Raw genomic sequence first — 26818 nt, 5'->3', positions numbered from 1 at the left:
CAAGATTATCCCAAGAAAAGGTAAATTTTCACTGATTTTTGTCCAAATTTATGTGAATTTTTATTTGAATTTTTCGAAACTCTGTTCTTTGAAATTTTCTGTTAATTAGTGAAATTTTCTTTTCATATTCTTTATGCATTCACTAAGGAAAACAATTAATATGTTCATATTTTGAATGGTAATGTTCACTTTTTGAAATGCATGTGTTCATATATTTTATGCCTATGTTCACTTTCTGAAAAGTATGCCTATGTTCATATATCTATTCTGAAATGCATGTGTTCATATATTTTATGCCTATGTTCACTTTCAGAAAAGCTTATGTTCGCTTTTAGGGAACCTAAGCATATGTTCATGTTTTGCTTGATTATGTCCACTTTCTGAAATGCATATGTTTATATTTTTTATGCACACGTTCACTTTCTTAATTGCTTATGTTCATATTTTGAATGCTTATGTATACTTTCTAAAATGCTTTTGTAAACTTTCTGAAATGTATATGTTCAGTTTCAGAAATCCATATGTTCATATTTTTTATGTATATGTTCATCTTTTGAAATGCTTATGTTCATACGCACTCAAAAAATGAACCAATGCAAATGTTCATATTTTGAATGCGTATGTTCATTTTCTAAAATGCATGTATTCATATTTTTAATGCATATTCATATTTTCATATTTTTAATTGAAATTCATACACAGATTAAATTGATCAAAGCTAACAAAATGCAATTCATATGAATTCAAAAAATCAGATAAAACCTAATCAATCGAAATTAAGCACAAAATCACCACATAATAAATCGAAATTCATACATAAAAATTATGAACAAAAAGACACGAAGAACGAAATTTACACAAAATTCATACATAATAAATCGAAATTGATCGAAACTAACCAAAAAAAAAATGAAACTAACGTAAAAAAAACCTAATTACAAATCAATTTGCATTGACGATCTCTTTGGGAATAACAACTAAATCCATGTTGTAAGAAGCAAATTCAATCAAAAAAGTGAAATAAAAGTGAAAAATAAAAAAAAATAAAAAAAAATAGAGGAGAGAGAAAATGAAAAGGAAGAAAACAAAGGAAAAGAAAACTATATTGAAGAACTTGATGATAATTTGGATCAAAATTATTATAAGAAAGAAAATAGATCAGAAGAAAGAGAATTTGGAAGAAAAAAAACAAAAAAATTAAAAAAGGAAACAAAGAGTTGTGTTGATTGATTTGAGTTTGGGCTGGTGTTGCACCTATTCTACATGCATGAGGATGCATGTAAGAATATGCCCTGGTTTTTACCCGAACCGGAATGGATTTCCAGAATCGCCAATTTGTAAGGACCAAAGACTGACCCGGTCCGGTCCGGTCCAATTCCAGTCCGACCCCGGTTGATTTTCTAGTCCAAGTCCATTTTTACACATCCCTACATACAATTGTTGTATGTAGCCTTCACATACAACTTTAGTTTGTCATGTTTTTATTGGCTAGAATAATGGGCCCAATTTCTATTAAAATTCAATTTATATTTGACTTCTAATTTCTCCCCTCTTTATTTTGATGATGTGTCAAATTTTTAATGGTGTTCTTTGAATTTGGCTCGTATGTTCTTTGTTTTTTTTGTTGTTCCACCCGATACACCCTTTGGGCTAACCGGATTCGGGGATTAGTTTTGGGTAGTTAGGTTCTAGCCCCCTCCCAATTGCTGTTGCGGGGATAGAACATAGGTCCTCCCTTCCAACTGTAGTCTCAATCACCACTACACCAACAGCCAATTGGTATGTTCTTTGTCAATCATAGGTATATTCTTTCCGCCATTTTTTTGTTTAACATGGTGTACCATGTGCTTTCCTATTTTCATTAAAACCATCTCAAAATATATATTTATAATTTCAACACTTCTTATAAGAATTTGTAGTAGCCACGAGATTAATCATTGAATTAGTCAATTATGAATAACGGCGAGGATTTCAAATCCTATACTGAAATTTACAACAATCTCCTTTCTAAATATGAAATGCAAATCGTATATGAAGTCTCAAACATAAGATATGAAAAATATATGTGATGTAAGGAATTTGAATTTAGATCATTTAGTGGTGATCACAAACATTTTTCTGAATTCTCTTTTTCCACTATAACAACTAACAAATTATTGTATCATTTAAGTTATAACATAAAATGCTTTTATACATAAATTTCTTAGAATCCAATAAAAAAGAAGAAAACAAAAAAAAAAAGAAAGCCCCTTAGGTTCGACCCTGATTTGTCCACATGCATATAAATGAAATAGAAATATTTTATTTCAAGGGTCTGTAACGATATTCTTATTTTCATGGGTTATAAAGCTACACATTTTATGGTATTGAAATGCACAAGGTTGTGAAAGAAATTCGAACTTTATCACAAATTGGGGAAATATGTGTTTGAAGAAAAAATTGGCGTTAACGAGCCGTAAGAAAGATGAGCAGAGCACTCTTTATGTCGGCATTATCGTCTTGCGACAATTATTTTTCATAATTCACGAGGGTTGTAAGATTGTTTATATAACCATCGGATGGAGTTCATTCATGAAATTTGAAAAATTGAGTTTCTGAATCTCTTATTCTGTTACAGTTATACCTCACAATCAAATATTTACTTGCAAATTTTTTTTTAAAAAGTTTTGAATTTTAAAATTTTAATATATTATGATGATGATAAATGAGTTATATTTTAAACAAATTTTGAATGGATCTTTGTTTAGACTCCTTAGTATAAATTGGATATTTATTTGAACTTCATGATAAAAATTGATTTAAACTTCATTAATATGTTAGGAATTTTAAGTAATGCATTTTTTTCCATGAGCACGCACCCACGATAAAGAGTAAAATAATACAATATTTAAAATGAAAAAATATTTATAAGAATGAATAAATAAAGGAACGATTTCCCTAGAAATTGTTTAATTATAAACTTATTCCCTAATTGCGTTGATTTTAAAACTAATTCCCACGGTACTGTCCACGTAGGATCGGGTGAAAAGGTTCGTTTTTTTTAGTTCTGGTTCAGTGTAGAACCACTAACGGTGATAGCGGTTTTGTTTTTAGAACCGCTATCATTGTTAGCGGTTCTACACATTCTAAATAAACCGCAAATGTTACTAGCGGTTTTTACCTGTGACCCTGCCATTCAATTTATACTTGCTATATAAATCTATAAAATGTGCACTAAAAAAAATTAACCACGGAAATAATAAAGGCATAATGCCTATAAAAAAACCTATCACAAACCAACAAAAAATTTCATTGCTCAAAGACAAAGTTCATTTGCATAAATTATCCGGTTGAATATATACATATCAAAAGACCATATGCATTTCTCCAACTAAACATAATTTTATCAAAATATGAATAAAATGTTATATACATATAAATGTAGACCAAAAAATTGCGTCTAACTAGCTATCTAACACCTAGGATCCACGATGCTTCTTTGAAAGATGTTCCGACGATCCAAATGAATATTCATCAACCTCTGTAATTGGTGATAGCTCTGAAATAGTAGAACTCGTGGTGTGTAAGCGTCTCTTGTAGGTTAATGGCAGTAGGGGAGTACTAAATTGAGGAGGAGGAGACTCGTAAATCAAAGACAATGAAGATGGGCTAAGTGTAGTATGTGGTGATATGATAGAAGTAAGTGGTGAGGTAGAAGGAAGAAGAGGAGTACATTGAGGAGGAGGAGGAGGAGGAGGAGTGGCAGTAATAGGAGTAGAAGTAGTACAAACAGGAGTGGCAACAATAGAAGTAGGAGTGGCTGTAGAAGTAGGAGTGGCAGTGGAAGTAGTGACACCTAGATCATGGAGCATGTATGCTTTGCCAACTTTATGTAAGGTCTCGGTGCAAGAACTTGCTAAGCTTCGTAAGGTGTGGATTGCTAGCTCCAAAGCTTTGTTGTAAGGCAAATCGAAAGTAGTCTCTTCCACATGAGTGCACTTGCTTACCACTTCAGCAACTGTTTCAGACTAAAAAAAATAAAATAAAAATAGTTAGCTCTGTTAATGTTAAATGTGATCAGATCTAATTCACATAAGAAACATTGTGTAAATCTTACAAGCACGAATTCATTAGTAGCGGGCTGATATTTAGTTGAAGGACGTTCTTGGTCCAGCGGAGTGATAATAAGCTTTGTAATTGTCCTATACCAAGATAAATAGGCATCCAGTGTTGTTGTTTGACCCCTAACAAAAGTGTCACTTACAACTCTATCCTCCCGCTTATTCCACTCTTCTAAATACTTGGCATGGATCTTGACATAATTTTTGTTTTTTGCACCTCTACGATCAATACGATGAAGTGAATCACTTGTGCTACACGGAAGAGGGATAGTTTGGTTAAATCCAAAATGACGCATCACTCGATCGGGTAGATGATACTCAACAATGTCAAAGCAAATTAGTGGTGAGTAAGTACGCCACACATGTCTATCGCTTCGACATATATCCGGAAGTAAAGAAAGAATATCCTCCGTATACGGCTGCCATGTCATTTGTTAAGAGCATATGTCAAAGAGATGACATTCAAATTGCCAACATAATGTGTGTAAATCCATATTTTCATAGTACTTATATTATTAAAAGTAGTGAATAGTCATTATTTAATATTGTCAGCAAAATATGCGTGAAAATGCATAATGCTTATATCAGACCCACCCTTCACTTTACTTAGCTTACCTGCATGAGCATTGACTTATTATGCTACTTTCAGGCACATATTCGTAATAGATGAATACAAGCATATTTGGTTTTCTTTTTAAACTCTGTTTGATCTTATTGTATTCTATTCTTTTTCTGACAAATGGACTACAAATTAGTTGCAAGTGTAGTATATATTCAAATTTTTTTATGGACTGAAGTGTCTATACATCTATGAAAATGATACCTGCTCATCAGTTTGGTGATCCAATGCATCCCTATAATATGAAAGGCCACCACTAGCTGATTCCACACGCGTAAAGTACACACGTAACCAACTGAAATAGGCCAAAAAGTTCAAGTGAAATAAAAAAAAATTACAAAAACAATACCTAGAATCAGACTGTGAGGTACTACCTGCAAGCTAAAGGGTCAATGCCCTTATTGTGTTGAGAACCAAGAATCTGAGGATCTGCTGGATCCTCAAGTTGCTGCTCTGGAGGATTATTACCGGCTTGCCGAAGTCTAGAAATTGCTGGTACACCAATGTGTATATGCTCCCATGACCATAATTGAAGCAATAACAAAGGCCCTCCTATCTCCTTTGCCTTACGTATACAAGCTCTACATAATTGCCTATACAAAAAGGCAAGTGTTGCACTACCCCAACTATAGTTTCCTGCTGTATGAAAATCTCTCAAAAGTGGTAAGTAAATAAGCTGGACTGCATCACCACTCTTATCTGCAAACAAAACAGATCCCATAAGCATAAGTATATATGCTCTCACAAATCTCTGCACTGTAACGTCATCAGCATCCGGAGACAAGTTTGAAAAGTTTTTCCTCAACCAAGATAATCTGAGTGCAGAACCCTTAAGTGCTGGCTTGTGAGTTGTATCATCAACCCCTAGCGTAACTCCTAGCAATTCTTCTACTAGTGCAGACCTTTTTTGAGAAGTAGAACCGATGACAGCATCACCGTGTACTCGCAACCCTAACAAGACGGCCACATCCCCTAAAGTAATAGTTGCCTCACCAACTGTCAAATGGAACGTATGCGTCTCTTGTCTCCACCTCTCAACCAAAGCAGTAATGAGGGGTCGATCAATTCCAACAGAACATCGTAATCTGTGCACTCCATAGAAGCCTGCTTGCTTAACATAACTTACCATTCGATCATCTACTACCCAATCTCGAGTCAAAGAAAACAAATGCTCCCTACATGACAATACCTTATCCCTTCGTGCCACTCCCTTCTACACATCCTCACTCCTATGATCCTCCTGGTAAATAAGAACGAAACGATCAAGAGGGCCCGAGTGGATCATTTGACCTGAAATTCAAAATAAATGCAAATAAGTTACTACATGATTACAAATATTATAACTGCAAGCATGCCACTAATATAAACTATATACAAAAGAAAATTAAATAAAAATTACCTTGGCCTTTGACCGCTATTCCTATATCTACAAGTCTTATTATGCCCTCTAAAATGACATATGCTGCATTGCTTTTTGGCTCGTGTCTTTTCATCCATCTCATTTCGAAACCTACTAGAAGGGGTGCATCCAGGGTCGCACTTTTGACTAGGGGGAACAATAATTTTAGGGCCAACATATGGAGACCATCTCGACACATTGGGTACAGGCATAAAAGTACTCTTGTAAGTATCCTTATACTCTGTTGTTCTAAAGAAAGGGTCAACAAAATCAGCGTACGATAAACTTCGATGTCGACAAACAGCTAAAACATGAGAACATGGAAGCTTATAGATGGTCAATTTTGACATGTACAAGTTCTTTTCAAAAGATTAATAGTATGTACATGACCACCTTTTCTAGAAGATCTGTTACCGCATCCAGTTTCAACTGCAAACAAACCCTTCTCATAATCAAAAGGATCAACCTTATGGGCTGCTGATTTTTTAAGGTTATTTTCGATAGTTTTTAATGCCTTTTCATTGTTGTAGACACCCAAATGTGTCTCCCCAAAACCAAACCCAGTGATGAATACCTTTCACGTCATTTGATTACCGAACGAGGTGAAAGTGTGAAAAGTCTAGTGATGTGGATGTTTTTTTTTTAAAATATCTTTCTTTCTGTTTTTAAAAACATTTCTTTTCTTACTCTATTTATGAAAATAGCCAGTTCAATTTAGTTTGGTCCATGATAAGGGTCCAATAATAGTGTAGTTGGGTCAGGCTCAAAAAGAGCTTTCCGACAATATATTATAAGCCCAATTCCGATGAATAATGAGGAAATTATGTCTTAAACTAAATTGGGCCCAAAATGAATTTTATATGCGGCCCAATGATCTAGAGGAGGACCTATTAATTATTATTCCTAAAGTTATTAGGATTGATTTTAATCTTCTAGATTATCTAGAAGGTTCTTTTTTATTCTAATGGAATTAGGATTAGTAATTATATTTTAAAGAGTTTTATTTGGAATAAAATAAGTGTTTTATGATAAACCTGATTTTAATTTGATAAACATGGAATTTGCTGCTTAATCATATTAAGAAGAGGATTCCGCGTACAAACGCGTTTTATCTTTTAATTAGCGCCAAACGACAGAGTCTGTCGCATAGCGCTAACATTTGTCTCCTGGCGCTAATCCTATCGCTGGCACTGCTGTCTGTCGCCTGGCGACAGATGCCAGTTTTATTCCGAATAGAACTTGATTTGTTTCCGGACTATTTTTTCTATAAATAAGGGTTGTATCTCCCCGTTTTCGATCATCAATAACCAACAATTCACAATCATCTCTCTCTATTCTCTCTCTAAAAGCTAGAAACTTTCTCTCTCTATTCTTTTTCTAAACCTTCCCTTTTACAAAATTCCACATTCATTAGTTCTAGATACACCTAACCAAGTTCGAAGTTGCCTTCGCCCTAGACGTGAAAGGTTTAATATTTTTGAGGGTTTGGTCCCAAATCCCTATTTCAATTATTTAATTTAATTGTTTGTTTAATATTTTCCTTGAAGTTACTAACGCGTGTATTTTGTTATTAGAAAGAGATACAAGGTTTAGATTAACCACTTATACAATGGTTTCTCTGCCAACCATTCATGAGTTTCCAAGTTCATTTCACCAATCCTATTAAAGTAGTATATAAACTTATTCTTTTGACGTGCATCTGCAGCTCGACCAAGTAGGTTTTTCAAGTGAGCATTCTTAAACTTGGTGTTGAAATTTGAGGCTAGATGACAAATACAAAACCTGTGATGAGCATGTGGCTCTTCCCATCCACTTCCCTCTGTGGTCATTGTTTTCAATATCGAGGCATTCCTATCTGATATGACACAAATGCCCTTCCTTTTAGACATAAGCATAACATGAACCATTCCCATGCATCACCTGTCTCTCCTTCAACAACGGCAAAAGCAAGAAGAAACAATTGGAAGTTTGCATCTGTGGCCATGGCAATGAGAAGTGTCCCCTTGTACTTTCCATAAAGATGGGTGCGATAAATTGTAATAAGTGGCCGACAATGGTTGAAACCATCAATAGGTGGTTTAAAAGCCCAAAACACTCTCTGGAACACACGAGTAAAAGGAATGTCAGTGTCGTACACCAATGAACCACAGTTCCCTCATTTGACTCTCTTAAGGCTTGCATAAATTTGGGCAACTCTTCATATGATTTATCCCAATCCCCAAAATGGTAGTGATTGCCTTCTGCTTGGCTAACAGAGAAGGGGGAAATTTGACAGCTCCATATTCTAGATAAAGAATTCCAGCATAAAAGTTACACAACACCAAAATATCAAATATAAACCATCAAAAATAATTAAATAATAGATACATTATTACTGCATGCAATGATATTCTTTGGAGAAGACATATTATTAGAACAGAGATAAACAACAATTCACCACTACAATAAAGCAAGCATCCAATTAAACTCTCAAAATTAGATACACAATTTAGGAACTACATACCCATATATATATACACCTAATTTCAATTTACTTATGAATCAAACTACAATTATCATGATAAATAATTTTTAAAAGATGAAAGAAAAATTAGGGCTAACCTCTTGCAATTAAGTTAGGAAAACGCGATTGTGAAGAATTCTTCCCGCGGCGGAGTGTAATATCGGTGGTGAGAAGTCGGTGGTCGTCGGAGCTCGTCGAACGTAGTAGACGAGAGGTACGTGGTGGTCGTTTTCTATGAATAATTGTTGCTCTGGTTTTTTTTTTTTTTGGGGGGGGGGTTCAGAGTAGTAGTTTAATCGACATACTGAAGTGGGAAAGAAGAATGGGTAAGTATATTTTAATTAGAACCGCTACCATTGACAGTGGTTTAAGTTGTAAAACCGTAATCATCATTAGCGGTTTTAATATTTAATTTTTTTTTAAAAAAAAATACCCGATCCTACGTGGACAGTACCGTGGGAATTAGTTTTAAAACCGACGCAATTAGGGAATTAGTTTATAATTAAACAATTTATAGGGAAATCGTTCTAAATAAAGGCAGGACAAATAATTCTTAATAGAGGGGAAAAAACCCCAAATTAATCTACTACTACATATGTGAAAAATAAGAGAATAATACAATGCTGATTAGTTTTTTAACGAGGGTAGAATGGCCTAGTAGGAAGACTAGTGTATTCGCATGGCTTCATATTTGTGTATGTGTTGATTGAATCTCCATCATCAATATATATAGTTTAAGATAGAGGTTGAAAGAAATTATTCCAAAAATCTCTTCATCATTCTTGTAGCCATAACAATTTCTATGAACCATATATTCTAGTTGCATCTAATTAATGTCAAAAATACACTAGAATTTTCAAGTTGGTCTAGAGAAATCATGAACAAGTACTACATTGCTTGATTTTTCGGAAGCTTCTAGATTATGCACAAATGCTCCACCAAGTTAAGCAATGAGCCTATAAAATTTGGGCCACACCTTTACATATATTGGGGTGGCTAACGATGTGATACACGCACTATAGCTAACTATGTTCGGGAGCTTTTTTAGTAGTTGGCTACATTAAACAAATATATTTGAAAATATAAATTTCCTAAAACTACTCTAAATAGTACTTCATTCATTTTTTTTAGTTGACACCGTTTGACTTTTACACTATTTACACAACACGTTTTAACTCGCTTTTGTGGTTTATGGATGCGATAAAACATATTCATGTGGGATCTTGTTTGAATCGTTTCAATGTATATTTTATTAATATCCATTCTTTATAATTTTTAATGGTGATAATTAGAGATATTAATCGTTAAAAACATACGTTGACAAGCGTGATAATAGAAAGATGTCAACTAAAAAAATAGAGGAAGTATGTTTTTAGACCTTATAGTGGCTTTGTTTTCTTTAATTTGGTGTGTTTTTTTATTGTTTTGTTAATTAGAACCTCTTGTCAAAAAAATAAATTAAAATAATAGGTTCATTCAATAATCAACATTGCTCTCGTAGGAAAACTGTGTACTGTTAAAACATTTAACGTTGAAGCGAAAATGCTGATATTAGGGTTGAATCAAAGGACCAGATTCACCTTGCTCTCGTAGGAAAACTGTGTACTATTAAAACAGTTAACATTGAAGCGATGAAGAGAACCCTAATGACGATATGGAGGCTCAGTGACAATGTTGCTATCAACACAAATTTGATACAAACCTATTTGTTTTACAATTCTTCAAGAAAGAAGAGAAGGAGAAATTTATGGAGGGGAGACCGTGGTTTTTTGACGGAAAATTACTGTTATTGAAGGAGATACAAGGTGGGGAACAACCTTCTAAAATTGAATTCTTCATCTCTCCCATGTGGGTGCGCTTATTTAATGTCCCGTTTAACATAAGAAGTGCTTCTTTAATGTTCGATCTGGGTAAATCCCTTCGAGGGTTTCTGGAATTAGACGAGTCGAATCCATTGGGATAGGGGAATTTATGCGAATGAAGATAGAAGTTGATGTTCGCAAATCACTCAAAATTGCACCGAAAAGTCGATGCAGCAAGCAACAAAGAGTCTTGCGCCCTAGAAGTATGATGGATAGGGTGGAGGAGATTGTCCCATTGGGTAATGAAAATATTCCAAAGGTGGGGGAGAGTGGGATAAAGGTGAAGGATGCTATTGAAGATGCGGGCCAGGGAGGTAAAAATATTGAAGGGAGCGTGGGGTAGGGGGTTAAAATAGCTTTAAATTTATTGCCAGAGGGGGATGGGGAAATCTTCTGGTAAGTGGAAAAGAGTGGTCAGGATGAAAGAGGGGTATGGTACAAGTGAGGTTTAGTGTATTGTGAATGATATGTTTAAAAATAGGGACAGGCACAGTGAAAGGTGTATGGCAGAGCTGGGTTTTGAGGAGAATGCTGAAAAGAGAATGAAGGGTGAGATGGGTTCGACTACTGGCGGCAGTATAAATCAAGTAGAGGGTAATGGTGTTGACCATTCCTTCGAAGAGCAATGAAACTCTTATAAGTTGGAACGTCCGAGGGATTGGAAACCCTTGGACGGAGAGAGCCCTCCGGGATTTGTGTTGGAGGGAGCGACTGAATGTGGTTTTTCTAATGGAAACGAAGATTGATAGTAGTGTTCTACAGAGAGTAAAGAAGAGATGTGGTTTTGAAAATGGAATGTGTCTAAGTAGTTCATGGAGATTGGGGGGAATGGGTTTTTGGTGGCGAGATGCTCACATTAATATTATATCCTAATCTACACACCACTTTGCAGCGGATGTGTGTGATAAGGATGGAGTGCCGTGTTGGAGAGCCATTAGTATTTATGGTTGGCCGGAAGGTACTAATAAACATAAAACATGGGAATTAATGAAAAATCTAAAAAACAGTCGCACTATCCCATGTATCATGTTTGGAGATTTCAATGGAATTGTGAGCATGTTGGAGAAGGAGGGTGGTGTTGTTAGGAGGGAATGCTTGATGGATGCTTTTCGTGATGCAATTGATACTTGAAGATTGAGAGATTTGGGGTATAAGGGGTGTAAATTCACATGGAAATGGGGAAGATTAGAGGATACGGTGGTTCGAAAAAAACTTGATAGATTCTTGGGTGATGATCCTTGGTGTGAAATGCACCTAAACTTTTCGGTGCAATAGTGAGGGAGGAAAATGATCATTCTCCTAACTTACTTGACACGCTGAACTACTATGATAGGGGAAAAGGTAAGAAGTTATTCCAATTTGAGGCAATGTGGCTCTCGAATGACACGTGTGAGGCCGTGATTTCAAAGGCATGGGGAGATAGCGCAGGTCTGGCTACTCACCAACGATTAGAGAAATGTTTGGTGGATTTTAAAAAGTGGGTTGCTACCACTTTTAAAGGCACTCAAAAGAAAATTAGAAGACTTGAAAAAGAGTTGTTGGATGCGCAAGGTAGTCAGGTAGACGCTGCGATATTAGCAAGCTATGAAAAACTAGTAGATAATTTAGGGGAACTTAGAAGGCTTTAGGAATCTTATTGGTATGCAAGGGCTCGGGCGAAAGAAATGAGGGACGGGGATAAAAACACAGCTTACTTTCACCGGAAGGTGAGTCAAAGAAAGAAAAAGAACTGCATCGATGGCTTGTTTGATGATTGTTGGGTTTGGAGAGACGATGAAGCGCAAATATGCACTGGGTATTTTTCGAAGCTCTTTACTTCTGATAGACCATCAGAGTTTGAGGCTGCTACGGACGAGTTATCTAGTGTGGTGACTAATTCGATGAATTTAGTGCTTGAGGAGGAACCTACGGCGAATGAAATCAAACATGCTCTGTTTCAAATGAATCCTAATAAAGCACCTGGGACGGATGGTATGCATGCCTTGTTTTTTCAAAAAATTTGGCATATACTTGGTTCTGATATTATTAGACTTGTACAAAATTGGTGGAAGGGCTTAATTAATATTGCTAAAATTAATAAAACCTATGTTGTTCTCGTTCCGAAATGCAATGAACCAAAGTTTATGACAGAATTCAGGCTAATAAGTTGTTGCAATGTTATTTATAAAATAATCTCAAAAAAAAATGGCGAACAAATTTAAACCATTCCTCAACGAGATTATTTCTATAAATCAGAGTGTTTTTATTCAGGGTCGCTAGATAACTGAGAATGCCTTGATTGCCTTTGAGATATTTCATTCTATGAAAAGGCGAGGGGAAAGAAGACGTGGAACTGTTGCTCTCAAACTAGAAATGAGTAAGGCCTATGACAGGGTTGAGTGGTGCTTTCTGGAGAATGTGATGATTAAAATGGGGTTTTGTGATAGCTGGATTCGTCGGGTGATGGATTGTATCTCAAATGTTTCCTTTTCTTTTAATGTGAATGGTGAAATTTATGGGTCGGTTACCCCCTTCCAGGAGTCTCCAGTAGGGTGATCCTATATCGCCCTATTTATTTCTCTTATGTGCTGATGCTTTCTCCTCTCTGATATCAAAAGAGGCACATGAAAGAAAGCTGAGTGGGGCGAGAATTTGTCATTCGGCTCCGAGAATCTCACATCTTTTCTTTGCTGATGATAAGGCTGGCAAAAGCTGACCCAACCCGACAACTTGACCTGAACCCAACCCGAAATAAACGGGTTTTAAGAAAGATTTTCAACCCCGTTTATGTAATTGGGTCAACCAGAACCTAACCTGAATTAAATGGGTGGGTTCAGGTTGGAAATCCCAACCCGAAACCAACCCGTCTAAACCCATTTAATAAATTGGGTCGATTTCAGGTCAGGTCAACCCGAACCCAACTCGCCTAAACCTATTTACCAGCCTTAATTTTACACCCTAATTCTTAAATATGGGCCAAGCCCAAATCATCTAATGACAAAAGGAAAAACTAACCCTAATCATTCTTACTAGCACGCCACTTCCCTCTTTCATTCATTTCTCATTCTCTTTCTCTCTCCTCTTTTTTTCCTCTTTGTTCTCTCTCTTATTTTCATTTTTTTTCCATAAAAATTGTTGATTGAAGCTCATGAATCTTCATCTCAACATTCTCAAAGGTAATTTACTTGTTAATTCATTCTCTTTACTTAATTTTATTTTGTTTTTATGCGTTTTAATTCTTCAATTTCATCTCAACATTCGTTTTGTTTTTATGCGTTATTACGTTTACTTGTTTGCGATTAAGTCCTTTAATTTGCTTCTTTTAATCTGATTTAATTTTTTTGTATGAGTGCGTTTTTGTTTTCATGAGTTTATGGGTTCATCATCTGATTAATCTGATTTTATTTGATATTTTCTTGCAATCTTAAGTCTGCTTATGAGTGAGACAATGCGGTTTTATATCTGATATGAGTGACATTACTTAGCTTTTGCTAGTTTCTTTCAAAATGTTGATCTATAATTTAATCATTTTAATGAGTTTGTATCTGCATGTTTTTGAATTTATTGTTGTATTTATATGAAAAATTCTGAACCTGAACCTACAATGATTGGGAAGTCAAAAAATCCATTTTCACGTGTTTGAAAGAAAGAATCTTCAAAAAGTTGAATGGGTGGAAGAAGAAGCTACTTTTGAGGCCGGGGAAGGAATTACTAATTAAAGCTGTGGCCCAAGGTATTCCAACCTATATGATGAGTATCTTTAGAATTCTGGATGCTCTAATTGATAAAATACATACTCTTCTTCGTCGTTTTTGGTGGGGTTCGAGAGAAGATACTAAAAAGCTTCATTGACAAAATTGGGAGAAACTATGTCTTCCAAAAGCTAAAGGGGGCTTGGGGTTCCGTGATTTAAAATGTTTTAATCAAGCCCTTTTGGCTAAATAACTTTGGCGGCTATACTCTAATGAGTCATCGTTGCACCACAAATTTCTCAAAGCAAAATATTTCAAGAACTCGAATGTATTAGAAGCCTTGCGTGGTTATGATCCTAGCTTCTCGTGGAGAAGCATGTGGGGAGCGAAGTGTTTGCTTAAAGATGGGCTAATGTGGAGGGTTGGTGACGGTAGAAATATAAGGGTGTGGAAGGACCCTTGGTTGGTGGTTGAGGGCCGAGTGAAGTATCCTACTAGACCTACTGAGAGTGACGAGAATTTAAGTATGTGAGCTCTTTAAAGATGGATATCAGGAATGGGATGCAGATAAGGTGGGAAGCTTGTTCGAGCCAGATGTTGGTGTGAGCATTCTAGCAACCCCACTGTCAAATAGGCAGCAATCTGACTCAATGTTTTGGCACTGTGATAAGAGGGGCTGGTATACGGTTTGGTAGGGGTATTAGCTTGCCAAACTGGGCAATGAGGATCAGCAGCAACAGATGAATGATGATGCTATGTGGCAATCAATTTGGCGAATTCAGGGACCACCTAAATTGTAACACTTTATATGGAGTGCGGTGAAAGGTAATTTGGCTGTGAAAGACAAATTGTGTATAGGCATATTACCCAAGATGCTACTTGTCATCTATGTGGTGCGAAAAAGGAGACTATAATTGTAACACCCTAGAAATTCCTTTCTTTTAAAATACCTGTTTTGCCCTGTTTAAAACTTTGAATAGGAACATTTTAGGTATTACCGCCACCGTGAAAACGGCTAAAACAACTATCAAAGACACATGGCAGAAGACTAATTTCAAAACCATTCAAACAATTCAACTTAAAAAGTTAACCAACGAAAGTAAAGTCAAACCAAAGTCAAACGAAGTAAAATAAAATCAACCTACAACTTGGAACCATTATAGGCCCTTATTAAAACCAAACCAACTTCAAAACTTTTGCGTTAATCATGCATAATAATAATATCATAGATAATTAAAGCATTAAACACATCATATACTTATGGAAACTAGCATGATTCGCTCTTCACTCATGCCCATTCATGAATATGCTTCATCACCTGAAAAGCTTCTCTCTACTTGTTTCCACTACTCTCCGTTGAAAATGGGTCATCATAGGGCCAAGGTAAAGACAAGGCAAACATACACACAAAACACACAATCAGCAAAGCTGAGTTCATAAGCGTATTTATCAACTAACATGCAATTACCTATCAACACACAACTTACCTTGTTGCACCTGTTTTTCAAGCATACAACATTCAACAAAACTTCTCAACTAGACAACTACATAATTTATTTAGTGTTAACTACGCATCGAACGAGTTTCCCAACTAACCTCCCCCAATAAATGAGGTTACTGACACGGGAGCTAACCGTGCCAGCATCAATAACCACTCGTAAGTGGCGGAATTCCTGCGCATAATAATAATAAAAGGAATGTATAGCGTCCTGTACTCCAGTAGAAGTTATGGTTAAATGTAAAACCCCATAACTCCCCCCATATGTTCATACTCAAGGTATATACGTTCCAAGAGTATTGGTGCGTAATCTCTTTCACTTTACATTATTTACATATTATTAAACTTGGTGATGACTCTCAAACCATAATCATTCAATCAACAATAATTATTCAAACATTCAAACATACCAATTTAATTCTTGAATAATTAGTGACCACATAATACTTAATGTTGATCCCTTTTTAAATCTACCTCGGTGTCAATGATACCTTAAACGCTTAATGCGCCAAAAATCCTATCCCTCGGTGTTAAAAACACCTTAAGTGCACTAAGGCACCAACATACAATTTATTTCTCGTGTACATAGACACTTATATAACTCCTTTCTCATGCTTAAAGCATCAATAAAAATTATATGAACCATAATAAAATTCTCTTTTGATATTCCAAACCAAATTAAACATTTAGTTTAATTAAACATGCTCTCTATCATGCCATAAATAAAAGTGTGGTTCACATACAATATTCCAAACTATTATTTTCCAACCATTAGTCCATCACAAATAAATCATGCTTCATAATTCAATCACCAATAACAACCAAATCATAATTTCCATTCCAAATCTAGCATGATACTACTTGTAATCAATTAAACATATTTACCATGCTACTACATCCATAAAATTATGCTACGTACGCGAACGTACCTTGAATACGATCTTAAAATCGCCACAACTAATAGAAATCACTCACTTCGAAGTCTCCTGCAATTTAAAATCATAGAAGAGTATTAAAATCCTCTCTACACAAATTTCCAGCAATATATACTATTATTAAACCTCTCATAATTTAATTAAAATAAGCTGAAATTGTATTTAAAACATCATACTTTAATCCCAATTAATGGGTAATTAAAATTCCTTAAAGAAACATGATTTTTAATGTACTACCGAAAATTTCAGCATTATATTTTAATGAAAACTTGCTTTAATTAGGCCTTAAAACACTTAAATCAAAGGTTTAAGCCATCCTATAACATAATACTTCAATAATTAATAATTTATGAATCTAGGGTTTCAAAATTAGGGCTTTTTAATTAAAATTAAAATTTGAAAATTAAATCACATGATACTCATAGTCAACATCATAATCTAATCACAAAACTCATAATTAATAATTAGATCTAGAATTAAATTAGTTTTTTTTTTTTTTTTTTTTTTTTTGTAAACAAAAGATTAACTTTTTTTTTCTTTGTTAGTGAAAATCGGGCAGCCGACAGACACCCATGGCTGCTGCAAGTGCCGGTGGCTGCCTGCTGCTGGCGGCTGGTGCTGCCAGCGGCCCACTGGTGGTGGTGGTGGCCGGAGGTGATGGTGAGGGCCGAAAGGGGAGGGGGAAAAAAAGAAAGAAAAGAAAAAGGAAAATAAGGAAAAAGGGAGAGAAGTTTACCTTGGGTTTTCTCTACTGTGGGCAAAGTTTGATTTGCCTTAAGTGTTGAATATTTATACCCCTTCTCTAGAAACCCTTCTTCCTAAACTTTCTCTTTTTAATCTTTACTATTCCCTTCCCTAATAAAACTTTATTAAAATTAAACTTTCTTAAATTAAACCCCAACTTAAATAAAATAATTAATTAAATAAACTTTCCTTTTATAAAATATTTCTAAACTTATTAAAATAAATAATTAAAATACTTTAAATAAAATATTTCAATTTATTTAAATACTTCTCAAAATACTTATTTTAAATAAAATAAGTATAAAAATACGAGGTATTTCAATAATACACTCGTTGCTCGAGTGTAATGCGGCAAGATAGATCTGGGCACATAGTGAGCACATTGGCAACCTAGTGGGAGCTCCAAGCTCTTCCTTTGGTGATCTTTGGATTTGGTTGAACAGCAAGTTTGATGGAGATGTGGAGAGACAGTTAGTTACACTCATGTGGGCTGCTTGGAGGTGCAAGAACCTTGCCATTTTCGAAAGTGAACACCCTCATCCTGTCATGGTAGCTGCTGGTTTCCTTCGTATGGTGCTGGAATATAATTCTTATGCGCAGAAAGTGTTCAAGCCTACTGCTTTGTCTATGGGTGCGACGCCTGCTACTGGATGGAGTTGCCGTCCAAGTGGGTGCATCAAGATAAACACTGACGCCCATGTTCCTGCTGCTGGTAAGGCTAGTCTGGGAGTGGCGTGCAAAAATGAATTGGGTGAAATTGTTGCAACTGCTACGAAGAAAATTCATGCCACTTCGCTAGAGTGTGCTGAAGCTCTAGCCATCAGGTATGCTTTGCAGGTTGCTACCAGACTCGGGCTTACAAAAATTTGGGTGGAATCTGATGCTTGGAATGTGGTTCAGGTTGCGACAGTGGATGATGGTGGGTTATCATGTTAAATGCAATTATAATACGGAAGCTCATCTTGTTGCGAGATGTGATACGGGAAACAATGTTGAGTATGTACAGTTGAGTTCTTTTCCCCAAAGCATTATCACTTTGGTGGAATTAGACCTTATTTAATAAAATGGGCACTTATCTTTGGTTCAAAAAAAAATCAACATGTTATACTTTTAGGTCCTCTTATCTGTTACTGACCTACGTTAACAAGCAGATTGACCGAATGGTTTCTTTTTAGGCTAGCAAGAGTTATCAAAGTAGTACAACAAATTAGCGAGCTCATTCATTTTGTTAGCTAGCCATATCTTTATATAGTTAAGAGTATTTTTTTTCTTTTTAATTTGTACATCATTGAGTTGAGAATAGAAAACCGCAATTTAGTTTTATAACTAAATACTAGCTAAATCACACATTTAGTATTTAGACACTAGTAGAAAAATTTGCTATAATATTTACATTGTCCTAGAAAGTTAAGGACATAATCGCTTTAATTTGAGTTCAAACTCTGTCTCAATTTCTCATGCCATCCTACTCTGTCTCTTCGCTTTTGCTGCTTATTTTTATTCAATATTTTGGCTACGTCTGTGGTACCTGATTTTTAGTGGACAAAGATTAGTCTATAAAAGGTTCCACTTAAGTGTCTGATAAAACTTATAATTAAAGATTTAGAGTTGCCACTTTATTTTTATCCGAATAAGGACGGATTTTAAAACAGTCAATTTAAATAAATAAAAAAAAATCAACTGCTAACTCCATAAAAAGAAATAAGGCATGGGGTTCGGGGTTTGGGTTAAGATAATCGAACGTCTAGAACTCGTCTTCCCCTACCGTTCTAAGCAACAGGCTCTTGCGTTGTTAAAAATCAAGTTTTAAGGCATGTAAACCACATAAAAAAAAAAATTAATATAAGGTAGGTTTGAGCACCAAAGTTGCACTACGTACCGATCATAGTAAGATTTTGAATTCACTCACGGATCAATACCTTCGTAGTTCGGACAGATGCCATGTTTTAAATAACCAATTCCATTGGGTTTTTGACTTGGGTTGTTGACATAAACGTCATTTTTGTTAGTAGGATTTTAGTGATCTTTGACAGATTCACTCATAAAAGTAAAATGAACCACCTTGGTTGAGGAAAATCACCCTAATTATTGATTACCAAAAATGTCTTTTGAAGAAGACAATTCAACAAATGCGTCCCAATTGACGACTTTTTTAGTGGGTCAAGGTATTTTTTGGAGTGAAACTGTAAGGGTTCACTATATAATCTCACTTTGGGTTTCAAATTCACTCGAAGGTAATTTTTGTAAGGTTTTAAGGGTTATGTGTTTAGGCTTGATGGAATTGACCAAATAAAACACGACACCTGTCAAGGCCTTACTTCCAAATAAAAGGGAACAATAAACTATTTAATAATATTCGATTGTCAATTAGTCCATCGGGTAATTATAATGGGATATAAGCTTATTTTTATGGAGATGGATAATTGTTACAACCTTATACAACTAAATAATTAATCTTAACCTCATGTTTGGAAATGAGGCCATAACCTTATATTAACTATGATTAATTATTAGGAATGAACAAGCAAAGTTATGATTCATTCTTGTGTCACAAAAGGGTTTGAAATAAAAAGGTTCACAAAATTATAAAAGAAAACAATGTTTGTTAAAACTTTTATTTATGAAGTCATCTTGAAATAAAATTAAAGTCCTTAAGACATCATTTAATAAGATTAGAGATTTTTAAAACAACGACATTTAGAATTAAAGGCTCTTATTTCTGAAGTCTTCTTTAAAATAAAATTAAAGTTTCTTAAAATAATAATTAGAATTAAAGCTTGTTAAAACTCTTATTTCTAAAGTCATTTTTAAAATAAGATTAAAGACATTTTAATTAAAACTCCATAAGGTAAGAAGTATATATATAATATAGTGTAATATAGGTTTCATACCACCATTAGTTCCTTATTAATAAATTAATACAATTTTAAAAAAGCAATTAAGAGAAAAACGTGCACATTTCATCTCTTTGATAGTTTGAACTAAAAAAATAATTAAAAATCAAAGAAAAATCGAATAAATTATTGAGATATGGTTGGAAAGCTCTTGAAAAGTTCTATCACTTGAGCTAAAGAAATGGAACTGGCTCTAGTCGTAAGGGTTGTTTCACTGGCCATCTTTGGGTCATGGTAAGTAATTCTTTACTCTTGATCAACCTTTGCTTAAACTCTTAATTCCTTAGGTATTTAAGCTCACTTTAAGAAATAAATCATTCTTTAAAATATACATTAGGTTGTCACATGAATGTATTAATCTTTCATATTTATAATGCATTAAAAAAAAAAAAGATGCAATGCAAAATGCCATTAAACCCCCTCTTTGTAACCTATCACCTCACCAATAGGCTTGGCTTTCTAATGTGGAGTAATGAAAGATTTAAGGCTAATTTAGCACCTAATATCGTCATTACCCCTGTTGGTAACATCACATGAAAACAAACACACTAGTTGGCATAATAATAATAATTAAGGAAATTAAGAAAGGAATAAAGATAATACCTTGAACTAGATGTAGCAATTTTTTGGATAACCCTTCTTACTTATTAAGGATGAAAAGATTATCACTCCTTAATTAAAGTGCAATAAAAGAGACTAAGTGATTTTTTTTTTTTTTTGATTTTTGAGATATTAAAGGAAATTATTGCAAAAATAAAGCAAAAGAACTTTTTTTTTATTTTTGATTAGAGAAAATAAACTTGAAAAATAAAGCTAAATCTTGAGAAACAAACTCTTTTTTTTTGGTTTTTAATATAGACTAGGAATACTTAAGCAATTAAACTAATATTTTTTAACAAGGATAATAAAGAAAAATAATGCTTGAACTTGAAATATTTTTGTGTTTTTTTTATAGGAATTAAAGGTGATAACAACACTTAAATAAAATTAACAATATCAACTTAATTATAAGATGCTTTTAACAAGCTAATAATTTAAGAATAAAGCTATATTAGAGAGATTTTAACTAAAGCAAAGATTAGAGGAGAAAAAATAATTTAGAGAGAGAATTTGTAGGAATTTTTTGGTGTCTAAAACTTGAGAATTAGGGGGGTATTTATAGGAAAATAAAGGGATTAATTTGTAAATTAAAAAAAATTAAATAAATTAAAAGTCAAGGATTATTTTGGTAAATATCAAGATTTTGGTAATAATGAGAATCTTGATATTAAATTCTTTCGTTTTATATGTAACAAACTTACTTAATCTGTTTTGTAACACTTAAACTGATAAAATAAAGAAAATCGTAATAAAATCAACTCTAATATTCACATAAAAAGGTTCTAAAATGCCATGGTGTTACAAAAAAAAAGAAAATATATGATCAAGTTATGTTACAACTCTGTAATACTCACATGGTATACGATAGCAGAGTGCCTAAATTTATTTAGTGACTATTATACTTACCAAGGTATTAAAACAACACTTATAAAATAAATATCAGCTCTGAGATGTCAGCTCTGAAAGTTACACAAAGACATTAGGTTACAATACTTATAGGATTGGACAAAATATTTCAGAGCTTATATAAAAAAGTAAAAACAATAACCCCTGCCCTTATTAGACAGTACATATAAATTTACCCAAGAACATCTAAACATACGGCAAAACCTTAAAAGTACGAGCATTACAAATAATAACCCTTACTAAAAGTATAAAGTAAGGTAAATCATATAAAATCATAAGATTGACATGGTCAAAGTGAAAATACACCATGTAAAATCATACAATATTAAGTCATACGACATAAATTTCAGGTAGTCAAGAGTAAAATATATTCCCTTGACCGAATGACCTTAAAAAAAAGGTGAACCCTTATCTTGATTTACTCTACTAAAATACAAATTTATATTTATCATAGTCGTAAAAAAAAAAAAATAAAAGATACAAAACTAGATCAAAACAACAGGAAAACAAATAAAACAGATGACCAAATTCACGTCGGCAACGTAAATTAACGTAACGGAAATTACTATTTGGAATAGTGTTAAATAGTGTTTTAATAGTGTCAAATAGTGTTTTGAATAGTGAAATGCAATACATGTTTCGCTGCCTTTCTTTGTTGTCACGGATTGAGTCAGGAAACCGTTTAGGGCCTCTTATCCTAGGGGAACTTATGATGGGGCTTGACCATCTGAAACAAAATCCAGGGGGTTTTGTCAAAGGATGTCCAATCGTGCTTCAACTCTAGTTATGTGAGAAATTCAAGCTATCTAGACCACCTATTCGAATTCCTTACCAAACCCGACACATTCGGGAGAGAGGTTTTTTTTCCTACTTTCCGTCAATGTTGCAACCATGGTGCATGGACAGACCTTTTCGCCGCAGCTGATGTGGAAGGATCATTTCATTTCTCAACATAGATTCCATAACAATTAGCACTAGCAGGCGCAGAGGTGTCCAACTTCCAGGATTGTGTCGCGTCACCTTCTATCTTCCTTGGAGATGCTTGAGACAAGCAGGCCAACTCCAATGACTCCTAGAGCTCCATGAGCTCCCAGTGGTACCTTGTACCACCTATGAAATTGGGAATGTGGAAGCTCTTAGGGCATTATCTCGAGTATGGCAATTTGCACGAATGCTCCCAGCATTTTCAGTTCTTGAGGATAATGTTCCAACCGTGTCCTACGCAACATGGTTGTTGGAAGACCTCGAGGGTGATGCTTAAATAAATCCTTAGAAGGATTTCCTTATTGTATTTCAATACTTGTACTTGTGTTTCCCTTGTTTGTGCATTTTCAATTCCGAAAGAAAAATCATATCCGAAGGCATTGGTTTTTCGGGAATGGTGTATGTGGTTGCTGTTTTCGTGGTTTTTTTTTTAAAAAAAAAAAACTGTAACCTCGCCAAAAAGCGAGAGAGTTTGTGTTATATTTGAATAAAATAAAAATTGTTTGTTTGTTGTAATCATATTTTGTTAAGTATTGACTTGATCATGGTCTTTTAATAATAATGAATATTTCTATATGACCTTTAAGCATGCAATGCAAACATGAATGAAATCTAAACTTGAACATAATACACATATACCTATCTAAAGCTAGTAGGAGATTCACTTTTTTTTTTTTTTTTTTTTTTTTTTTTTTGCGAATCTCACAAATACAACACTGTACCAATCAAGCATAATACTTTTTCAACTGATCAAGGTTGGTGAAATGAACAAACTCATTTCCATCAAGATCCATCAATTTTACTGCTCTTGCTGGTGTAAGATGTTTGACCAGGAAAGGACCAGACAAATTTGGCTTGAACTTTCCACGTGGATCATGAATCGGTGCTCGATTTTCCTTAAGTACCAAATCTCCTTCTTGTATATTCCTTTCCCTGACCTTTTTATTAAAAGCACGAGCAATGCGTCTTTGATAAATTTGAATATTGTGAAGGGCTTGTAACCTTCGTTCACTTGCTAAAGAAAGCTCATCGTATCGTTCTTTAAACCATTGTTCTTCAGATATCTCGCTTTCATTCACTACGCGAAGCGATTGAACCTCTGTTTTGATTGGAAGAAGAGAATCCATTCCATATACCAAAGAATATGGAGTAGTCCCAGTTGGTGTTCGAATGGAAATCCTATATCCCCACAGTGCATAGGGAAGTTTATCAGGCCATTCTCTAACCCTATCGTCATTTTGGTGATTATCGTCTTGATGGTTTTGTTAGCTGCTTCAATAGCTCCATTGGTTTGAGGACGATATGGCGAAGATTGGTGATGCCTGATTTTGTACTTCTCAAGGGTTTCTTTAAGATGGCCTTCAAATTGTGAACCATTGTCGGAGATAATTTCAAAAGGTACCCCATACCGACATATAATGTTATTGATTATAAATTTTGAAACTTGTTTTGCCCCTACTTTTGAATATGATGATGCCTCCACCCATTTTGAAAAATAATCAATAGCATCCAATATATATTGATGCCCGTTCGAAGCTTTCGGATGTATTTGCCCAATGATATCTATGCCCCAGCTAGAAAAGGGCCGTGGAGAAGTAAAATTATTCAGGCTAACTGGTGGCATATGATTAAGGTTTACAAATAGCTAACATTTTTTGCCTGTTCGTACAAAATGGATGTAATCACTTTCCAAGGTAGTCCAATAATACCCTGCTCAAAGAATCTTCCGAGCAAGCATTCGTCCATTCATATGAGGCCCACATTCTCCCCCATGTACTTCCTCCATGATCCTTTGTGTCTGTTCCCCATCAATACATAATTGCAAATTTCCATCGAAACTTTTATGATACAACAAACCTTTTAATATTGTGAAATGAGAAGCTAGCCTTCGAATTGCCAACTGATCCTTCTTGTGACTCCCTTCGGGATATTCTCCATTGATAAGATACTTCTTAACATCAGTATACCGAGCATCCTCACTGTCTTCTTGGGTTAATAGAGCAATTGTTGGTTCAAAATTAACCACTAGAATTTCTTTCTCTTCAATCGTTATCGACTGTACCTTTACATCATCGTCCCAAGTCAAATTTACCGCAAGATTTGCCAAAGCATCGGTGAAGCTGTTTTGCTCACGAGGGAGATGTTTGAACTCTATTTCTTCAAAGAATATGATAAATTGTTGAAGATACTCCGTGTACATTTTCAACCTTTCGTCCCGAACTTTCCAAGCTCCAATAGTCTGGGAAATTATGAGATAAGAATCACCGCATACCGTGAGATTTTTTGCACCAGCTGCTAATGCTGCTTTGGTTCCATAGATGCAAGCTTCATATTCAGCCGTGTTATTCGTCGTTGGGAAACTAAGCTTCACAGCGAAGGGAATATATACTCCATAAGGATCAATCAATAATACTCCTGCACCATTGCCCCTCCTGTTAGAGGCTCCGTCGAAATACATCTTCCATTGTGACGTACTAAGACTGAAAATATGTTCATCTGAAAAATCATCATTAAATTCCCCACTCGATATGGGTCCATCAGCCAAAGCTTCAGATATAGCCCTCCCTTTAACAGACTTTTGATTCACACACTGAATGTCAAATTCTGACAATATCGCATGCCATCTTGCTATTCTTTCACTCAAGATTGGTTTCTTAAAAATGTACTTGATTGGATCTAACCTCGAAACCAGATAAATAGTATGTGCTTGCAAATAATGTCGAAGCTTCTTTGTTGCGTAAATAAGGGCAATGCAAGCTCTTTCCAAAGGCGTATATCTAGTTTCAGACTCCAGGAACTTTTTGCTGAGGTAGTAGATAGCTATTTCCTTCCTTGTACCCTCTTGGTATTGTGCCACGAGAGCTCCCATGGCCGTTTCCGTGATAGTAAGATATAATATCAAGGGCTGCCCCGGCTTTGGTGGCATTAAAACTGGAGGATTGGAGAGGTATTCTTTCATTGAATCGAATGAAGCCTGACATTCGTCATTCCATTTTGTAGGAACATTTTTCTTAAGTAACTTGAATATAGGTTTACACCGGGTTATCAATTGTGATATGAACCTACTAATATATTGAATTCTACCAAGAAATCCCCGAATCTCCTTTTCCGTTCTTGGTGGAGGAAACTCTTGTATGGCCTTTACCTTGTCAGAGTCGACTTTAATTCCGTCTTAACTTACAACGAAGCCTAGAAGCTTTCCCGAAGTAACTCCAAATACACATTTTTGAGGATTCAATCTCAGATTGTATTTCCTAATTCTATCAAAGAATGATTTTAAAGCATCAATGTGTGTCTCACGATCATGACTTTTGACAATCATGTCATCAACATAGGCCTCCACAATATCATGGATGAGATCATGCAAAATCGTCGTTGCATCCCGTTGATAGGTTGCCCCAGCATTCTTTAATCCGAAGGGCATTGCTCTATAATAAAAGGTTCCCCATGGGGTAATAAAAGAAGTTTTTGACATGTCCTCTTCTGACATGAGCATCTGATTGTACCCTGAGAATCCATCCATGAATGAGAACATGGCGTGTCCGGCAGTGTTATCAACTAGAACATCAATGTGGGGTAATGGAAAATAATCTTTCGGCGATGCTGAATTTAAATCCCTAAAATCAATACACACTCTAACCCTTCCATCTTTTTTGGGCACTACCACCACATTCGCCAGCCATTCCGGATGCTTGATTGGTTTGATAAAGTTGGCATCAAGCTGCTTTTGGATTTCTTCTTTAACTTTGAGACTAACTTCTGGTTTCATTCTACGAAGCTTTTGTTGCTTTGCCTTGCTACCGGGGTAGAGTGGTATACGATGTTCAGCAATATTACGATCGACACCAGGCATATCAGCATAAGACCATGCAAACACATCCACATATTCTGTAAGTAAAATAATGAATGCATTTTGTTCATCAAGGGAAAGGGACGATCCTAGCTTGACTTCTTTTACATCATTATCTGTACCTATATTTATAGTTATAGACTCTTCCATGGGTGTCACGCATGATTTAGATTCATTGTAAAGTTCATTATTAGAAAATGCATCATGATCAAGATCAATTTCTTGTACGTAAACATGTTTACAAGCAAATCCT

At 34.9% G+C, this 26818-nt stretch overlaps 2 protein-coding genes across 2 annotated transcripts; both read right to left on the bottom strand.

The window, feature by feature from the left end:
• Positions 1-23440: 23440 nt before the first annotated feature.
• Positions 23441-23842, bottom strand: LOC145566552 (uncharacterized). Its single transcript, XM_081625936.1, has one exon. It carries the CDS (start codon positions 23840-23842, stop codon positions 23441-23443), a length of 402 nt encoding a protein of 133 aa, XP_081482062.1.
• A 587-nt stretch (positions 23843-24429) lies between these two features.
• LOC145566550 (uncharacterized) lies at positions 24430-25584 on the bottom strand. The gene has a single exon (XM_081625935.1). It carries the CDS (start codon positions 25582-25584, stop codon positions 24430-24432), a length of 1155 nt encoding a protein of 384 aa, XP_081482061.1.
• Between the last annotated feature and the right edge of the window lie 1234 nt (positions 25585-26818).

Source organism: Chenopodium album, chromosome 11 (assembly GCF_948465745.1).
Source record: "Chenopodium album chromosome 11, dcCheAlbu1.1, whole genome shotgun sequence".
NCBI lineage: Eukaryota > Viridiplantae > Streptophyta > Magnoliopsida > Caryophyllales > Amaranthaceae > Chenopodium > Chenopodium album.
This window is presented reverse-complemented; position numbering and strand designations above follow the sequence as displayed.